This window comes from Pelodiscus sinensis, chromosome 11 (genome assembly GCF_052426305.1).
Source record: "Pelodiscus sinensis isolate ZL-2025 chromosome 11, ASM5242630v1, whole genome shotgun sequence".
Lineage (NCBI taxonomy): Eukaryota > Metazoa > Chordata > Testudines > Trionychidae > Pelodiscus > Pelodiscus sinensis.
The window spans coordinates 21813240-21828686 of NC_143062.1; the positions used below are offsets into that span (position 1 = coordinate 21813240).

At 38.1% G+C, this 15447-nt stretch overlaps 2 protein-coding genes across 3 annotated transcripts in view; one reads left to right on the top strand and one right to left on the bottom strand.

Annotated features, from left to right (window-relative positions):
- IL17RB (interleukin 17 receptor B) overlaps positions 1–10768 on the top strand; it is a 27496-nt gene extending 16728 nt beyond the window's left edge. The window contains exons 9-12 of one of the 2 annotated variants that reach the window (XM_006129739.5): positions 1070–1148; positions 2154–2261; positions 3981–4204; positions 8977–10768. In XM_006129739.5, coding sequence (XP_006129801.3) covers positions 1070–1148; positions 2154–2261; positions 3981–4204; positions 8977–8982 — 417 coding nt within the window. In that variant the 3' untranslated portion in view covers positions 8983–10768. Of the gene's footprint in view, positions 1–1069; positions 1149–2153; positions 2262–3980; positions 4886–8976 lie in introns of those variants that run through there. The other variant, XM_075938911.2, reaches the window with a different exon arrangement.
- The window catches only part of ACTR8 (actin related protein 8), a 21383-nt gene continuing 15097 nt past the window's right edge, over positions 9162–15447 (bottom strand). The window contains exons 9-13 of the mRNA XM_014576842.3: positions 15219–15314; positions 14233–14373; positions 12674–12938; positions 12193–12356; positions 9162–11591 (exon numbers count right to left, since the gene is read on the bottom strand). Of these exons, the coding sequence (XP_014432328.3) occupies positions 11448–11591; positions 12193–12356; positions 12674–12938; positions 14233–14373; positions 15219–15314 (810 nt within the window). The 3' untranslated portion in view covers positions 9162–11447. The remainder of the gene's footprint in view (positions 11592–12192; positions 12357–12673; positions 12939–14232; positions 14374–15218; positions 15315–15447) is intronic.

The following is a 15447-nucleotide window of genomic DNA, read 5'->3' on the forward strand; positions in this document are numbered from 1 at the left end:
ACCGAGAGCCAGGACTGATGGCTGTAAAGAAACTTTATGGGACCGCAGGAAAGTAGGCCATGCCCTTGATAAGTGGACAGCCAGCTAATTAAAATCATGCCAGATCAGAGAATGCCAGACTAGAGTGGTTCAACTGTAAAACAAACATAAATCTATAATCCAATGTATTCTATTTCCTTAAAATTGCCTCACTGCACAGAAAAGATAAGCATATAAACTCGTAAATGTATTATTTGGAGTTCATATTTATTCCTAAAAACATCATCAAATTACTGGATTCTAAATTGGTTCACTTAAGATTGGAATTATATATTCTTGTTCTGTATGCACAGCGGTAGCTGTAGGATAAGAAGTTGTACCATAGAAACCAATGGAGGTTTTCCCATTAATTTCAGTATGGGCTCAAAATGTGGTGACAAACTATTGATACCCAAACTGAGGAGGATATATGACTTTATAGCAGCCAAATTTCAGTTAATAAAGCCTACACTGAACTCAACTCCAGTAAGTCTCAAATACATTTCCCAGTTATAGAAACACCACAGAATATAGAAAAGCCTTGAGTCTTACGAAGTATAGCTTCATAAAGAGGATATGTTAATATTGTATTTTGCCTTTTAGTCTGAGAAGACACAGGCTCTTTAGTCCTGTTATCACTGTGCATTATTTAAATGGACACGAGCAGTTTAAGCCCCAAATCTAATTTTATTGAAATTACTAATATGAAAAGAAGTTGGTCAATGAAACTCATTCTAAAACTTTTAATTTAAACAAATTTATTATTTAACATTCCCCATTAGTGTTTGCAACCGAGGCATTGCAGTAGCATGGTCATGCACGAGATAAACCAGCAGAATAAACAATGAAAACAAAATTTCTCTTTAAGTTTCAAATAACTTACTAATAAGGAACATAATTTTTAAGTTTATGTGTTTTCGCGTGATAAAATCTCTATAAGAAACTCAGTAGTTGGAATAGAAGGGCTAAGCAGGATGAAAGAAACATGAAGGAATAAAGCTGTGTTTGTCTGCATATTACACTTTTCCTTAAACTTTTCTTTCTTCTTCAGATAATTCCTTATTTTCCCAAATGTGGCACTGATTGTCCAAGGCGCAAGGGAACCCTAACAGAGTGTGTTCAAAACCAAGGTAATGATTAGTTAAGCATTTATCTTCAGATTTGTTTCAGTGTTCAAAAGAGATGAAATAAGTATGATAGCTTGTTCTGTTTCTCACTATGTTCACTGAGCTACCATTGTGTCTCTTACACTTTCAAGTCTAAAACAATTACTCTTTGGGGAAAAAAAAGATTTGAATTTCAGAGCCTTCTTTAACAGATCCTTCTCTAGGACTCCACCTTGACCTGATAGAAAAGCTTCTGTGTTCCAATGCCCCTTACGGCTGTGGTGGCAGCAGTTTTAATTCCTGGTAGGGCCTCCTAAACTGGACAGGTGAAAGTATAGAAGACAAGATGGATACCAAGCTACTGGTCTGCCAGGCTGGAGATTTAGCAATAGGCCAACAGTCTATCCTTGTGGGAGGAAAAAAGTTATTGAAACATAACAAGATTGCTGTTTGGCAGAATGTCATGATAGACCAGGATAGGAAAAACTTGTTCGTACCCTGAGTAACATCTGGCAGCATAAAAAGGATTAAAATTAAGGATAAATAGATGATGATCACTCTAGGACCATATACTGTACCTTTGATAGTTCCTCCTTTCATTATCCTTCCAGAATATTTGTTTTCGTGGTAAATACATTGATTATTTCAACTCTATCAATTAAAAGCCAGTTAACAACTATGAGTGGTAACAAAACAGGGAGGTGAGAATGGTCCATGGAATGTCAGTGTGCTGGGAGGAGGGAGTATTTTCCAGTGTCTGGCAGGGATGTGAAAGAAAACTTATGGGTTAAGGATGGGAACGGAGATAGCATCTGCTGCTGTATAAAGAACACTGTGTCTCAAGTTCCTCAGTGTTAACATTTCTGCATAACCTCTGTGGCAAAGTCATACTTCAGCACAATTTCTCTTCTATGTTTACAGCCTGGAAATGCTCAGTTCAGTTGTTAAGTAACCAGAAGCCTTTTTTTTCTTTCAAGTTGATTATTCAAAAGGCTTCTTATTTAAAATGGACAGTTCTCTCTCTTTTAGGAACCATCACAATTAATTCAGCTGGAAGATACGTATTTTACATCCTTGCTGCTTTATGTGTAATTCTGTGTGTGGTTACTGCTGTAGTATGTTTCAGAAGGATCAATGGTAAGACCTTTATTCATACTTTTGAAAAAGCTGAACTTGAATGTTCTCTGATCTTTGCCTCAACCTCCTTTTAGTGAACCAGATAATTTAAAAAGTGTTGCAATGCATTTATATATCATATTTTTTAATATCACAACATGCAAGCATTACTTTACCCTTATTTAGGAAACTCTTAGCCCTCTCTTCACTTATATGTCCATTTCAGGGTAAATGTTCAATCTATAAATATTTATATTTAAAAAAACTATAGTTGAAAAAAATCCATACATTTAGCCTTCGCGTATCGGTTAATGTTCAGTTACACACAGGCTTCTGGTACATGTGGGGAGCCAGTGCACCAGCTCGTGGGGAGCCAACTGCCGCCCTGCTTGTAACCATGTAACCACTGAAATTTTCAGAAGTTACATGGTTACTTAATTATCCATGCTTTGTAACATCCCTAATGCCTATAGAGGAGATAGAAGAATGGCAAGATGGAAAAAAAAGGCTCATGTTTTAGGTGCCAACCAGTAGAAAAGTCTCAGATGACATTATTTGTAAGAAACCCTGCCCCACACAATGTCCATATAGAACTAAGAGAACCTTAGAGGACCACACTAGAGCACACCAGTGATTTCTCTAGTTCATCTAAAACAATGCCTAGTACTTGATGCTTGACCCCCAGGACCACAGAGTAGGGCAACCCTTTGAATACTTCCACCCACTTCCAGGCACAGTTTCCCTGGATCTGCAGGGGTTGTTCATGGGGGTTCTTCCCTCCTCTGGGTCTCTGATGGTCCCTCTGCTTATTGATTTGACCATGGCTTTTAATGTGCCAGGCCGATGGCATTGCATCCAGACTCACATGCTATCTGGGAGGTCCTGCACAAATTGCTCAAGGATCACTTGGTCCATAATCTGCCCCAGCATTTGGGTATCAGGCCTCAACCACCATGGGGGAACATGTCTCCCATCCACTGAGCCACCCAAAACATTTGTATTTCTCAGATGAAAGCCCCAATTGATGCAAGATGGCTGCCTTCACATCATAGTTTCTAGCCTGAGCATCCCTCAGGGCCATATGTGCCACTTGTGCGTCCCTTGCAAGATATGGGGTTAGCTGCAGGGCCCAAGTAGTCCTGCCCCACCCAGTACCACATACTCAAAGGTGCCCAGAAAAGCATTGGGATCATTGCCAAATGCCATTTTACAGAGGCAGATCACCAGAGTGCCATCACTCCCCCACCCTGCATACCCAGGCTCCCCACCCCCATCTCCTGCGGGACTCACCAGTTTCTGAAAGAGTTGCTGCTGCATCAGAGTCTAGTCTTTAATTAAGGCCCCTAAACGTCCATTGTTGCTCAGCTTGCCAAGCCAGTAGAGCCTGCCTTTCCTACTGGTGGGACTGCTGAAAGGCTTGCCACATCTGCTACATCTCTCCTGGCTGTTAAGTCAGCCACTGCAGAGTGCTCTCCATTTCCTGCTCACCAACCTGTACCACAGCCAGTCCTGGACAAATCCCCATGTGTAACAGAGCACATGGCCAAACCCCCTTCCTGAGGCCTACTTGTCTACCCACATAAGACTCAGCCAGACTTCAGTGCCGTGCAACACCTGTGGCTTTATTGACCTAAGCGTGCCCCACAACTAGTATCAAACTACTGTTGACTTTGTTTGATGTTAAAAATGTTTAAATTCAATACAGTGTGTTTATATATATATATATTTTTTTAACAACAGATACAAAGCAAATGTTCTTCCTTCGTACAGCGTTACAACAACCTGTTAAAGTACTAGTTGTATATCCAAAAGAAATATGTTTTCATCATACTGTCCTGGTTTTTGCTGATTTTCTTCACAAGTGTTGTCAAAGTGATGTTATTATTGATATGTGGCAGAAAAGGAGAATTGCTGAACAGGGCCCAGTACAATGGCTTGCTTTTCAGAAAGAAGTTGCAGACAAGGTAATTTTCCTCGTTTCAAGCTATACCAGTTCTGAGTGTGATGCTGTTTGCCACAAAAGCATAGGAAACCACAAAGATAACTCAGAGTGTATGTTCACTCTTGCATTTAACCTCTTCTGCAGTGATATGAAAAATATGTCTTCGCTGCACAAATACATGCTGGTTTCTTTCAGTGAAATAAATTCAAAAGAAACTTTCCCAAGTGCTCTGAATAGCTGTGTAAAATACTGTCTTATGAAGGACATTGACATCTTTTGTAGAGATCTTTCTTGTTCACATAGGTAGGCAAATGGCACAAATAAAAAATTAGTTTATGACTGGAGACATAGCACCAGCTGTTATTAGGGATGTTATATAGCAATTAATTGAATAGTCATGTAACCGCACAAAATATTATCGATTACATGACTTTTGGATAGTCCCTGGAGGCAGGGCCAGCAGCAAGTGTGCTCCTGGCCCAATCCCAGGGAGTCCCCTGTCTCTGCACTGCTGCCTCTGCTGATACAGAGGCTGATACAGAGGCAGCAGCATGGGGTGGCAGGTGGGAGCCAATCCCTGTTTAAAAGCTTGCTCTGATACAGAGGAACCAAAGGGGGCAAGTGTGCATAGTTGAGAAGATTAACTGATAAGCCAAGGATTATTGGTTAATCATTTACTCAACTACACATTGATATCCCTAAAATGTACACAAACTGAGAAATACAATATAAGGAATACAAGGTCTCAGCAGCAGTGGAATACAATTCTGTAAGACATCCGAGGGTTTTACAATCAGTTTCTTCTCCACAATTAATTCTGGTTGACACAAGCTTTACTTTCAGCCTCTTCCCTGCTTTATTGCAGAATCAGGGAAAAAATCAGTTAAAAGAAACAGAAGTTAAAAGATAAGACAGGAGAGGTTTATTGTAAACTCCTTTATGTAATTAGGAAGAAATATTTAAAGTAAGGCTGTCAAGTAATTAAAAAAATTATTTGCATGATTCATCATGCTATTTAACAATAATAGAATGCCATTTATTTTAAATATTTTTGGCTGTTTTCTACATTTTCAAATACATTCATAAAATCATAGACTCCTAGAACTGGAAGGGATCTCAAGAGGTCATCAAGTCCAGTTCCCTGCCTAACGGCAGGACTAAGCACTGTGTAGATCAGTGGCTCCCAGCCTTTTTTATGCCACGGACCGGCAAACCTATTTACAAACTTTTGGCGGACTGGCAATAGTTTATTTATATAGTTGCATATTCATAATACAAATAACGAATATGCAGTTGTGCAAATAAAATGTTACCGTCCGTATACCCTGAACCCAGTCCCTTGCTCCCCAGTGCCTAACACCCTTTGATCCCCACCCCTACAGCCCATGCCAATAGGCCCTGGCCCTGTGACCCCCACCACACCCTAACCCAACATCCCCATCCCCGCACACTTCAGAGTGAGGCTGCCCCTTCTAGAGAGTGTGGTCCATGACTGCCATGTGAGGAGGGAGAGTGGCCCTCCTCCTTCACACTGCCTCCCTCCCCAAGCACGACTCCCCAAACGTGAAGGGGGAGGAAGGGGAGATGTGTTACCTGCTCTGCTTCAGCCATCATGGCTGCCGGAGCTGAGCTGCACAGACAGCTGGCTTGAGCTCTGACAGCCATGGTGGTCTGGCAGCCAGTTGTTCACAGACCAGACTGGCAACTGGGAACTGCTGATCTAGATCAGTGTTTCTCAACCAGTGGTATGAGTACCCTTAGGGGTACTCGAGAGAAGTCTGGGGGGAGGGGGGGTACATCAACTCAACTGAAATTTGGAGAAAACTGATTTTTTTTTTTAGTTTTACAGCGCTTTATTGTTTTTGTACTTTTTATACCCAAACATTTCATCACCCACCTGGCTCTGATTAAGTTGTTTAAACAAACGTGTTGCCATGGTAGAAAAAAAAAGTTGTGTCTGAAAACTGTAGGTACTGGGGGTACTTATACACTTTTTTTAAAGGGGTACTTTATTAAAAAAAAAAAAAAAAAGTTGAGAAATACTGGTCTAGATCATCCCTGATAGATGTCTATCGAACTTGATCTTAAATATCTCCAGTACTGGAGATTCCACAACATCCCTAGGCAATTTATTCTGGCATTTAACCACCCTGACAGTTAGGAAGTTTATCCTAATGTCCAACCTTAACCTCCCTTGCTGCAATTTAAGCCCATTGCTTCTTGCCCAATCATCAGAGGCCAAGGAAAACAATGTTTCTCCCTCCTCCCACTAACACCCCTTTAGATACTTGAAAACTGATATAATGTCCCCTCTTTTCCAAACTAAATAAGCTCGGTTCTTTCAGTCTTCCTTCATAGCTCATATTTTATAGAACTTTAATAATTTTGTTGCTCTTCTCTGGACCTTCTCTAGTTTTTCCACGTTTCTTGAAATGCGGTGCCCAAAACTGGACACAATACTAATCAGTGCAGAGTAGGAGCAGAAGAATGACTTCTCCTGTCTTGCTCACAACACTCTCGTTAATGCATCCCAGAACCGTGTTTGCTTTTTTCGCAACAGTTTCACATTGATGACTCATTTAACTTGTGGGCACTATGACCCCTATATACTTTTCTGCAGTACTCTTTCCTAGACAATCACTTCCCATTCTGTATGTGTGAAATTGATTGTTCCTTCCTAAGTAAGTGGAATACTCTGCATTTGTTCTCATTCAACTTCATCCTACTTACCTCAGACCATTTCTCTAGTTTGTCCAGATCATTTTGAATTATGACCCTAGCCTCCAAAGCACTTGCAACCCTTCCCAGGTTTCAATTTAAACTACAATATAGAATACAAAGTATACAGTGCTTGCTTTATTTTTATTTTGGTAACAAGTATTTGCTTTGTAAAAAAAATATTTTCAGTTCCTCATACAAGTGCAGTGGTGCAATCTCTTTATCATGAAAATTGAACTTACAAATGTAAAATGTAACAAAAACCCCTATATTCAAAAATAAAACCATGTAAAACTTTAAGTCTGCAAGTCCACTCGATCCTACTTTTTGTTCAGCCAATCACTGACAGACAAATTTGGTTACAATTTGCAGGAGATAATGCTACCTACTTCTTCTTTACAATGTCACCTGAAAGTGAGAACAGACATTTACATGGTGCTGCTGTAACCACGATAGATGCTATATGTTCCTTCATGCTTCAACCACCATTCCAGAAGACATGCTTCCATGCTGATGAGGTTCTGCTTGAGAACCATCCAAACAGAGCAGACTGACACATGTTCATTTTCATCATCTTTATCAGATGCCATCAGCAGAAGGTTGATGTTCTTTTTTTGGTGGTTCAAGTTCTGTAGTTTCTGCATCAGCATGCTCCACGCCTTGTTTCTCTCAGATTTTGGAAGGCACTTTAAATTTTAAACCCTGGGTTGAGTGCTGTAATTATTTTTAGAAATCTCAAATTGGTACCTTTTTGTGTTTTGTCAAATCTGCTGTGAAGGCATTCTTAAAATGAGTATGTATTGGGGGATGCCTCCAAGACTGCTATTACATGAAATATATCACAGAACGTGGGTTAAACACAGTAGGAGACATACAGTTCTCTTTCAAGAAGCTTGGTCACAAATTTAATTAACACTTTTTTTTAAAACTAGCATCATCAGCATGGAAGCATGACCATGAATGGTGGCTGAAGCATGAAGGGGCATACGAATGTTTAGCACATCAGGCAGCAAACACTACAATGCTAGCTACAAAAGTGCCATATGCAGGGCTCGACAAACTGCGGCAAAATCCACCTGGCAGATCCGCACTGTGCATGCGCGCACCACCAGTGAATGGGGCGACCGGCTGAAATCTACCTGCCACGGGCGAGTAGATAAACAGATTTGTCAAGCCCTGGCCATACGAATGCCTGTTCTCACTTTCAGGTGATAAGTTAAATAAGAACCAGGCAGTACTATCTCCCATCAAAGTAAACAAACCCTGTTTGCCTTCGTGATTAGCAGAACAAGAAGTAGGACCGACTGGACTTGTAGGTTCTAAAATTTTACATTTTTTTGGTTTTGAGTGCAGTTATGTAACCAAAAAAAAAAACCTAACTACATTTGTAGTGTTACACTTTCATGATAAAGATATTGTACTACAGGACTTGTACGAGGTGAACTGAAAAGAAATAGTATTTCTTATTTTCACAGAGCACATATTAGTAATCAAAATAAATAAATGAGCACTGTATCCTTTTTCTTGTTGTAATTGAAATCAATATTGAAAATATAAAAAACTTCACAATATTTAATACATTTCAGTTGATATTCTATTGTTTAACAGTGTGATTAATCATGAATTTTTTTAAATTACAATATTTTTGAGTTACTCATGAGTTGACTGATTAGTTGACAGCACTAATTTAAAATTAAACATTTAATGTAAAGCTAATTTTTAGAATTGAGGAGAACGGTATAGAATTAAAGATGATTATCAGTTTGATATGGAATTGTTATCATAATATGTTTGGAAAACAAACAAAAGATTTAAAAAACGGTCCATACTTTGGGGCATGCTTTGATGATCTTATCTTTAAAATTTATTCTAAGAAAGGAAAAAAGTAGGTAAATTAAAACATGAGAGGAAAATATCTTGAATAACTTTCTGATGAGAAGAAACTTATTTTCTGTGTTTCACAAGATGGGGTAAATTTATTCTTTGCATATATGTAGCATATTATACTCCTATGGCAAATTTGTGTTCAAATAAGTTTGGTATTGTAACTAATGACTTAATACATTTATATAATAGTTATAGCAGTTCCTTCCTGGTGTTTGAATCAACTACTAAGTAACCTGAGTGTATTTAAGAATCAACACTTGTTTTCCACCCTGACTGAATTCAAGAAGGAAACCATGGGATAGGTCACTAACACCAAAGTTTGGATCATGAAATCATCTGCCCCATATGCAAGTCAGTTGACACGGATAACCATGTGGAATTAGGAAATGTTTATTGGACAAATTTGATTTGAAGACTACCAAATCTCTATAAATATGTATGTTTTCTGTAATACAGATCGGCTACCACATTTAAAAAAATAATTGTTTTATACAGTGAGTATATACATTTATTTATGTTACAGCAAAACTAGCAACAATATTTAATTTGGACAGACATAGATACCATATTGGGTATTCCTTGGTTGCTTACAGTATTCGGGAAGGCAAAAGGTTAGGGACAGACCATCGTCAGCTGCCTGCAACAGTAGTACAGGAATGGCACGCTGATATTGCTCACTGAGATTATACCGTTTAAACATAAATACATTTTTTTCAGAGAATTTTCAGTGACAGGAAAATTAGCTCCTAAAAAGAACTAATCTCTCTATATACATAATTTTTTTTCCGGTGGGGTGACTGAGTGATGTCATTACATCACAGCTTCCACAGGCTGGGAGGCACAGGCATGGGCAGGTAAAGCCCAGCCCTGCCCAGGCCCCATCCCTGGAGCCATGCCCCACCCACTGCAAGCCTGGCCTTCTCTGGCGGCCACGTGGAGAGCCAGGGCTGATGTGCTGCAGCCTCAGCCTTCTCTGGCTGCCCGCAGGCAGAACCAGGCCTGGCAAGCCGCAGCCTCAGTCTTCCCTGACTGCCAGGGGCAGAGCTGGGCCTGGAGCGCTGTGGCCTTGGCCTTCCCCAGCTACAGAGGGCAAAGCCGGGCCTGCAGCGGCCACAGCCAGGGGGGCAAGGAAAAACTGGGGCTAGTGCAGCTGCAGCCCCTCCCCAGAAAGAGTCAGCGTTGCCTACCCCCAAAGAGAAGAGGGTTGGCGAATGTAGCTAGCAGACGGCGCAGTCCCTTAATTTTCTTTTATTAATAAAGTAGATACTTCTTCAATAGTTACTAAAATGGTGGGAGGTATCCTACGTTATATATGTTTATAGTAGACTCTAGAGTAAACTGCAATCACAGGCAGAGTGGGATAAGCTACAATAGACTAAGCGTTAGCAATGTAGGAGTGGTCTGGTCATGTTCCCCCATAACGCTGAATATTTCCATCACATAACTGTGGGATGGGATTAACAGTAGCAGGGTAGTACCACTGGACATAAACTAGATTTCCAAATTGCCTCTTCAGACTACATTATATCACTTTCCACAGTTTGTGTATGCATAATTAAGCAAAAAAGCCAGTGGATAGCAATGAGAAGGCGTTCAGCTTCATGGTCTTCTCCATCCTTCTGTGTAAAGGCTGCCTGTCAAAAGTGAGCTCTTGCTGCCTATACTGTGATAACACTGAACATTCATGTACTGGCTCAGATGCAGCACTGGGAAGATTTTTAAAGGGAACGGGGAGAAGATTTGGATTTTGACAAGACTATCTAACTGAAAATATACAGGAAAAAAAGCCCTATAGAAAAAGTTCTCTCTTTAAAATTAGTATTCATTCTCAAAGAAAACACACCACAAGGAAGAGTGGCTGTACACTGCTACTCATTTTAGTGTTACTAAACATTTAACGGGATAATGAAAATTGTATCTGTGTATTTAGTTCCTTTCTTTAATTTACATTTGTCCAATTAAAGCTTTTGTAACTACCAAACACGTGTGTATATGTATATGGACAAAAACTTTAATTACATGGATTCTTTTCTAAAGAACAAAGAAAATGTGAGAACTAGTATTGCATTAAATAAAATTCATGAAGATCATACAGAAGGAAAAAGTTGTGTTAAGGTACTTAATTTTGCTTTTTCACCAAGTTCTGGTCTTAAAGGTTTTCTATCTTTAAGAAGTCATATTTATTACATTTTAAATCAGTCCTATCACGAGGCATAGCAATTTTACTTTCAAAGCCTCCAGGTCCAGACTTTCTGCTTCTTGAGTTAAACCAAATCACTCTGTATGTTACTGATTTACAAATGCCACTTTAGTATTTTATACATAGTTATTCAATTACGTACAGCTTTAAGTTTAACTTATGACCTATAATTGTTTATAATGTATTTGGATAAAGCAGGAGCCACCTTTATGCACAAAAGTTGGTATGTAAAAAACCAAAAACTGGCATTCTTAATGATGCCCATGCATTTTAGGCACTTAATTCCATTATGACTCAGTAGGATTCTGTCATCTAAATCAGGCTCACCTTAAAAAAAATGTCAGCCAAAACCTAGCACATTTAAAGAGTCTGAAGCCACAAACAGGGGAAATGAGCCTGATTTGGACAGTTTTGAAAAATAATATTCAGTTAATTGAGATTCCACTGTAATCTCATTAGATTACCACACAAATGCAGCTCTCTCACGTAACATCCGGACACCAAAGCGTTGCCATTCTCGCTGATATATCCATAGTTCCTGGGTTGTATCCAAGCAGGCCAAAACTGCACCCCCTTTCCATGCAATCAAGCGTGGATCCATATCCTACAATTAAGAACAAGGATTTTATAAAAACTCCAGACTTGATTTTCAAAGATGCTCAACATGGCAGCACCCATTTAATTAAATGACAGTTCATTCAGCACCTTTGAAAATCAGCCCAACAATTTCCCCCAAAGTTTGTGTGTGATAAACCTAAGTATTTCCCTCACGTTTATTTTATTAAGGAACTTTGAAGTCACTAATTTCATCATGTGTCAACTTTTTACTCTTTCTAGTAAAAATTATTTAAAAAGGGAATAATTTTTGGCTTTTTTTAAGTTTGGCTTTAAAAGTTTAGACGATTAATGCCAAATATTATTTACACTCAGTACTATGCATCCTCTTATATTTCTCACCCTTCCTTCTTTGTAACGCTAACTCAAGTTATTGACAAGGAGAAAGGATGAGTTATCTTTTTACCACATTCCTTATGTCCACTATAAGTGTCTTTTCCTAAAAGTAACTTTACTAGATGTTAGTTAAGTAGTACTTCTATAAGGCATGTAATGGAACTATGACAGCACTGAAACAATAAATTTTTAAACCTTTAGATTCCAAACAGTTAAATACAGTAGTTCATAATTCAGCTTCATTAACATCATACCTTAGGTCTTGTAATGACTTCTACATTTTCAACAACTCTTCTGAAAGAAGGAGGCATTTTATTGAGAATTCGGTGCTGAAGAAATTCTTGAGCTTTATGAAACATCAGACCTCCTCCCACTACTAGGATAGAACTATACATCTTCTTTTTGGTATCATCAGATGCTGGAATGATATGATATATACAAAAACTGAGTACTACCTAAATTTGGATTATAAAGAAGTGTGTAAAAATCAAATTAATTAGGACTACTGAAAGTTATTATAAAAGCAACCACTTACAGCATGAAGATAGTTAATGAAAATGGGCTTTCACGAAATACTAGAGATGAGAGACAGTATAACAACTTTATTTTCTAAACAACAAAGCTAAAGGAAACAACTCTAGTTTCTGTAAGGTAATGAAAGATGTTGGAAATTGGTATGAATCTGGACTGATTGACTGGGATCTAATTACAGGATTATGCAAATATAGTTCTTACCACAGCAATCAATACTATGAAGAATGGCTTTGTCAAGGCCTAGTGCTTTGCCTTCAAACTGAGATATAGCGGTTTTCCTGGACATGTGTGCTGCTAGGGGTTCTTCAGACTCATTTCCAGCTATTAGACAATCACTCTGAGATGATCCCAGTTCCACTTCTTGAGGATACATCCTCTCTGAAATGTCTGAGGACTGGCCACGCAAGTCTCCCTCATATCCACCAGGCTTGGACATGGACTTCCTATCAGCTGTAGCTTTCGCAGACTTAAAAAACAAAAAAAAGAAGGTAAATTAACTTTATTAATTAAAAAAATTCATTTCAAATCCTTGCAGATTGCTTTTGGCACAGGACCAATGCTCCAAAGACTCACTTAATAAATAATATAGCACTAATTTTACTTTTGCTTAACAAAAAGAACTTTTGAATGTTGCATTTTCACTCCATACAAGTATTATTCCAAGCCACAACTTTAAAAAAAAAAATTTCAAGTTCAACAAACATCTGAATGAGTATCATAGCATAAAGTCATAATATAGTTTCCACAAATATAGAAGTTTTATCTATGGGCTCGTTTACTCATAGTTAAAGCAATACAGCAATACAACCCCTTACTGTGGGCATAGTTATACTTGTATAAGAGGTGCTTATATTAGTGTAGGTAAGCCACCTTCTTCAGAGGCAGCAGCTAGATCGACAGGAGAATTCATCCATTGACCAAACACTATCTATCTGGGGCCTAATTAAACTAACAGCAGAATCCCTTCTGTTAGAATAGATAGCTGCAGGACTACAGTATAGACATTATGCCACCATAATGTAGACAAGCTATTATTCTCATTACATTTTCTAAACTCATATAGTTTGAATAGTACAAAACCTGTGTAGAGTTGCCGTAAAACAATACAAAATCCTATATATCTGCCTGTTATAAATCTGTAAATTTTTTATCCCATATAAGTTTAACAATAGTTACAGGACTTGTGTACATTTTTATTACCATTATTAAGTAATATTTATGAAGCGCTCCAAGTACTGTATAATTTCAATTATTTGTAATTCACTGTAAACAGGTTTTTAGTAAGTCATTGTGAAAAATAAATAAATGGGAGATTTCATTTACTACAAAAAATATTTGTTGAATGTTTCTACTACTCAACTCAAGAGTGACATTTAGCACATAATTACAAAACTAACCTTTTTTTATTATTATTACAAAGCATGTTAAAAGTATTGCCCTTCAGATGAAATGTAAAGTTAGAGATCCTGACTAGGTGAAGTCGATAAAAAATACCACGGCAATTTTTGCAAGACTGCGAGCTTCCATGTTCTGGCTAAATTCTAAGACGGGCAATTAAATTTTGGTCCATTTTGCTGCCTCCATAGTTTTTAGTGGACAACTTATTCTTTCCTGCCTAAAACCTGTTTCTGTAATTCTTTGGACATAGAACAGAAGCCATCTCTCAACTGCTTTTCAATGGTAATGAAACACAACATGGAGCAATTATCTTAACTTTGGGGTAAATGGTAGTTTTCTATGAAAACTAACAATGAACACACCTGCTCTTGTTTACTCTGGGTAGCTAACAAATAATGTTCATCATGAGGATCCTCTGGGTCACCTTGTGATCTGTGTTGCAAAGATGTCATTTTCTGCCCTACAATTCCAAACGTTGCTGGATAAAACAGAGCCATTGGAGCCTATGTAGTAAAAGATGGAAAAGTGTTAATACAATGTTCTGTATAAACAAATACTTTTCAAGTTTGATGTTTGTTAAACAAATATTCTTTTTTTTAAAAAAAAGCCTAATTTTATTGGATTTACAATTAAGAAGTATCTCATGCCTTAGAATCAACAGAATACTACTTTTTACAAATAACCTTTTAATAGGGAGAAGTATCTGAGTTTTGTTTTAAACTGAGTTGTAAACCATTATAAAAACACACACATGAACATATTTTATATATTTTAAATGTGACATCAGACTGTTATCAAGTGTTCATTAGCATAAGTGTGTTAGAAAAAGTCACAGTAGTGAGAGATGAAAAAACCTGATAGATCAGCATTCAAGTGTAGAATGTAGGTACCTAGATAGGAGGAGATGTCAGACATTTAATTGCTATTATACTTCATCTTAGCCACAACCCAGAGAGGTAATGAGGTGGTCACCAATGATATGGATACACCTATCTACAGCAAATTGATTTTAACAGCATTTTATAGGGAACATCCACTATAGGGAACATCCACTAAGCTATGATACAGAAAGAGGCAGCTTAGTAAAGCATTCCATGGAGTGGTGGGCAATGGGGCATATGCTGTGGGAGGATAGTGATAGACATGCAGCCTCCATATGTTATTGCCAGATGCTGGGAATGGGAGACAAGGGATGGATCACTTGATTACCTGTTCCATTCATTCCCTCTGAAGCACCGGGTATTGGGCCGTGTCAGAAGACAGAATAGTGGGCTAGATGGACCACTGGTCTGACCCAATATGGTTGTTCTTAAGTATTTATTATTGCACACACACATTTTGAATGTACCTGTAGTTTTTCATCTCCTAATCGGAACTGGTATAATAAGGCTGGAGAGTCTGGATGGCGAATCTGGAACTCATGGTCTTGCAGTCCAGAAATATCCTATTTTAACAGAATATACCAACAAAGATGTTCAATTCTGTACAGTCTTTTAAAAGTTTTTATCTCAAAGCTTTTTACTTGAATGCATCAAGACAAAAAATAATGAAACAAAAAAATATTGAAGTTAATCGAA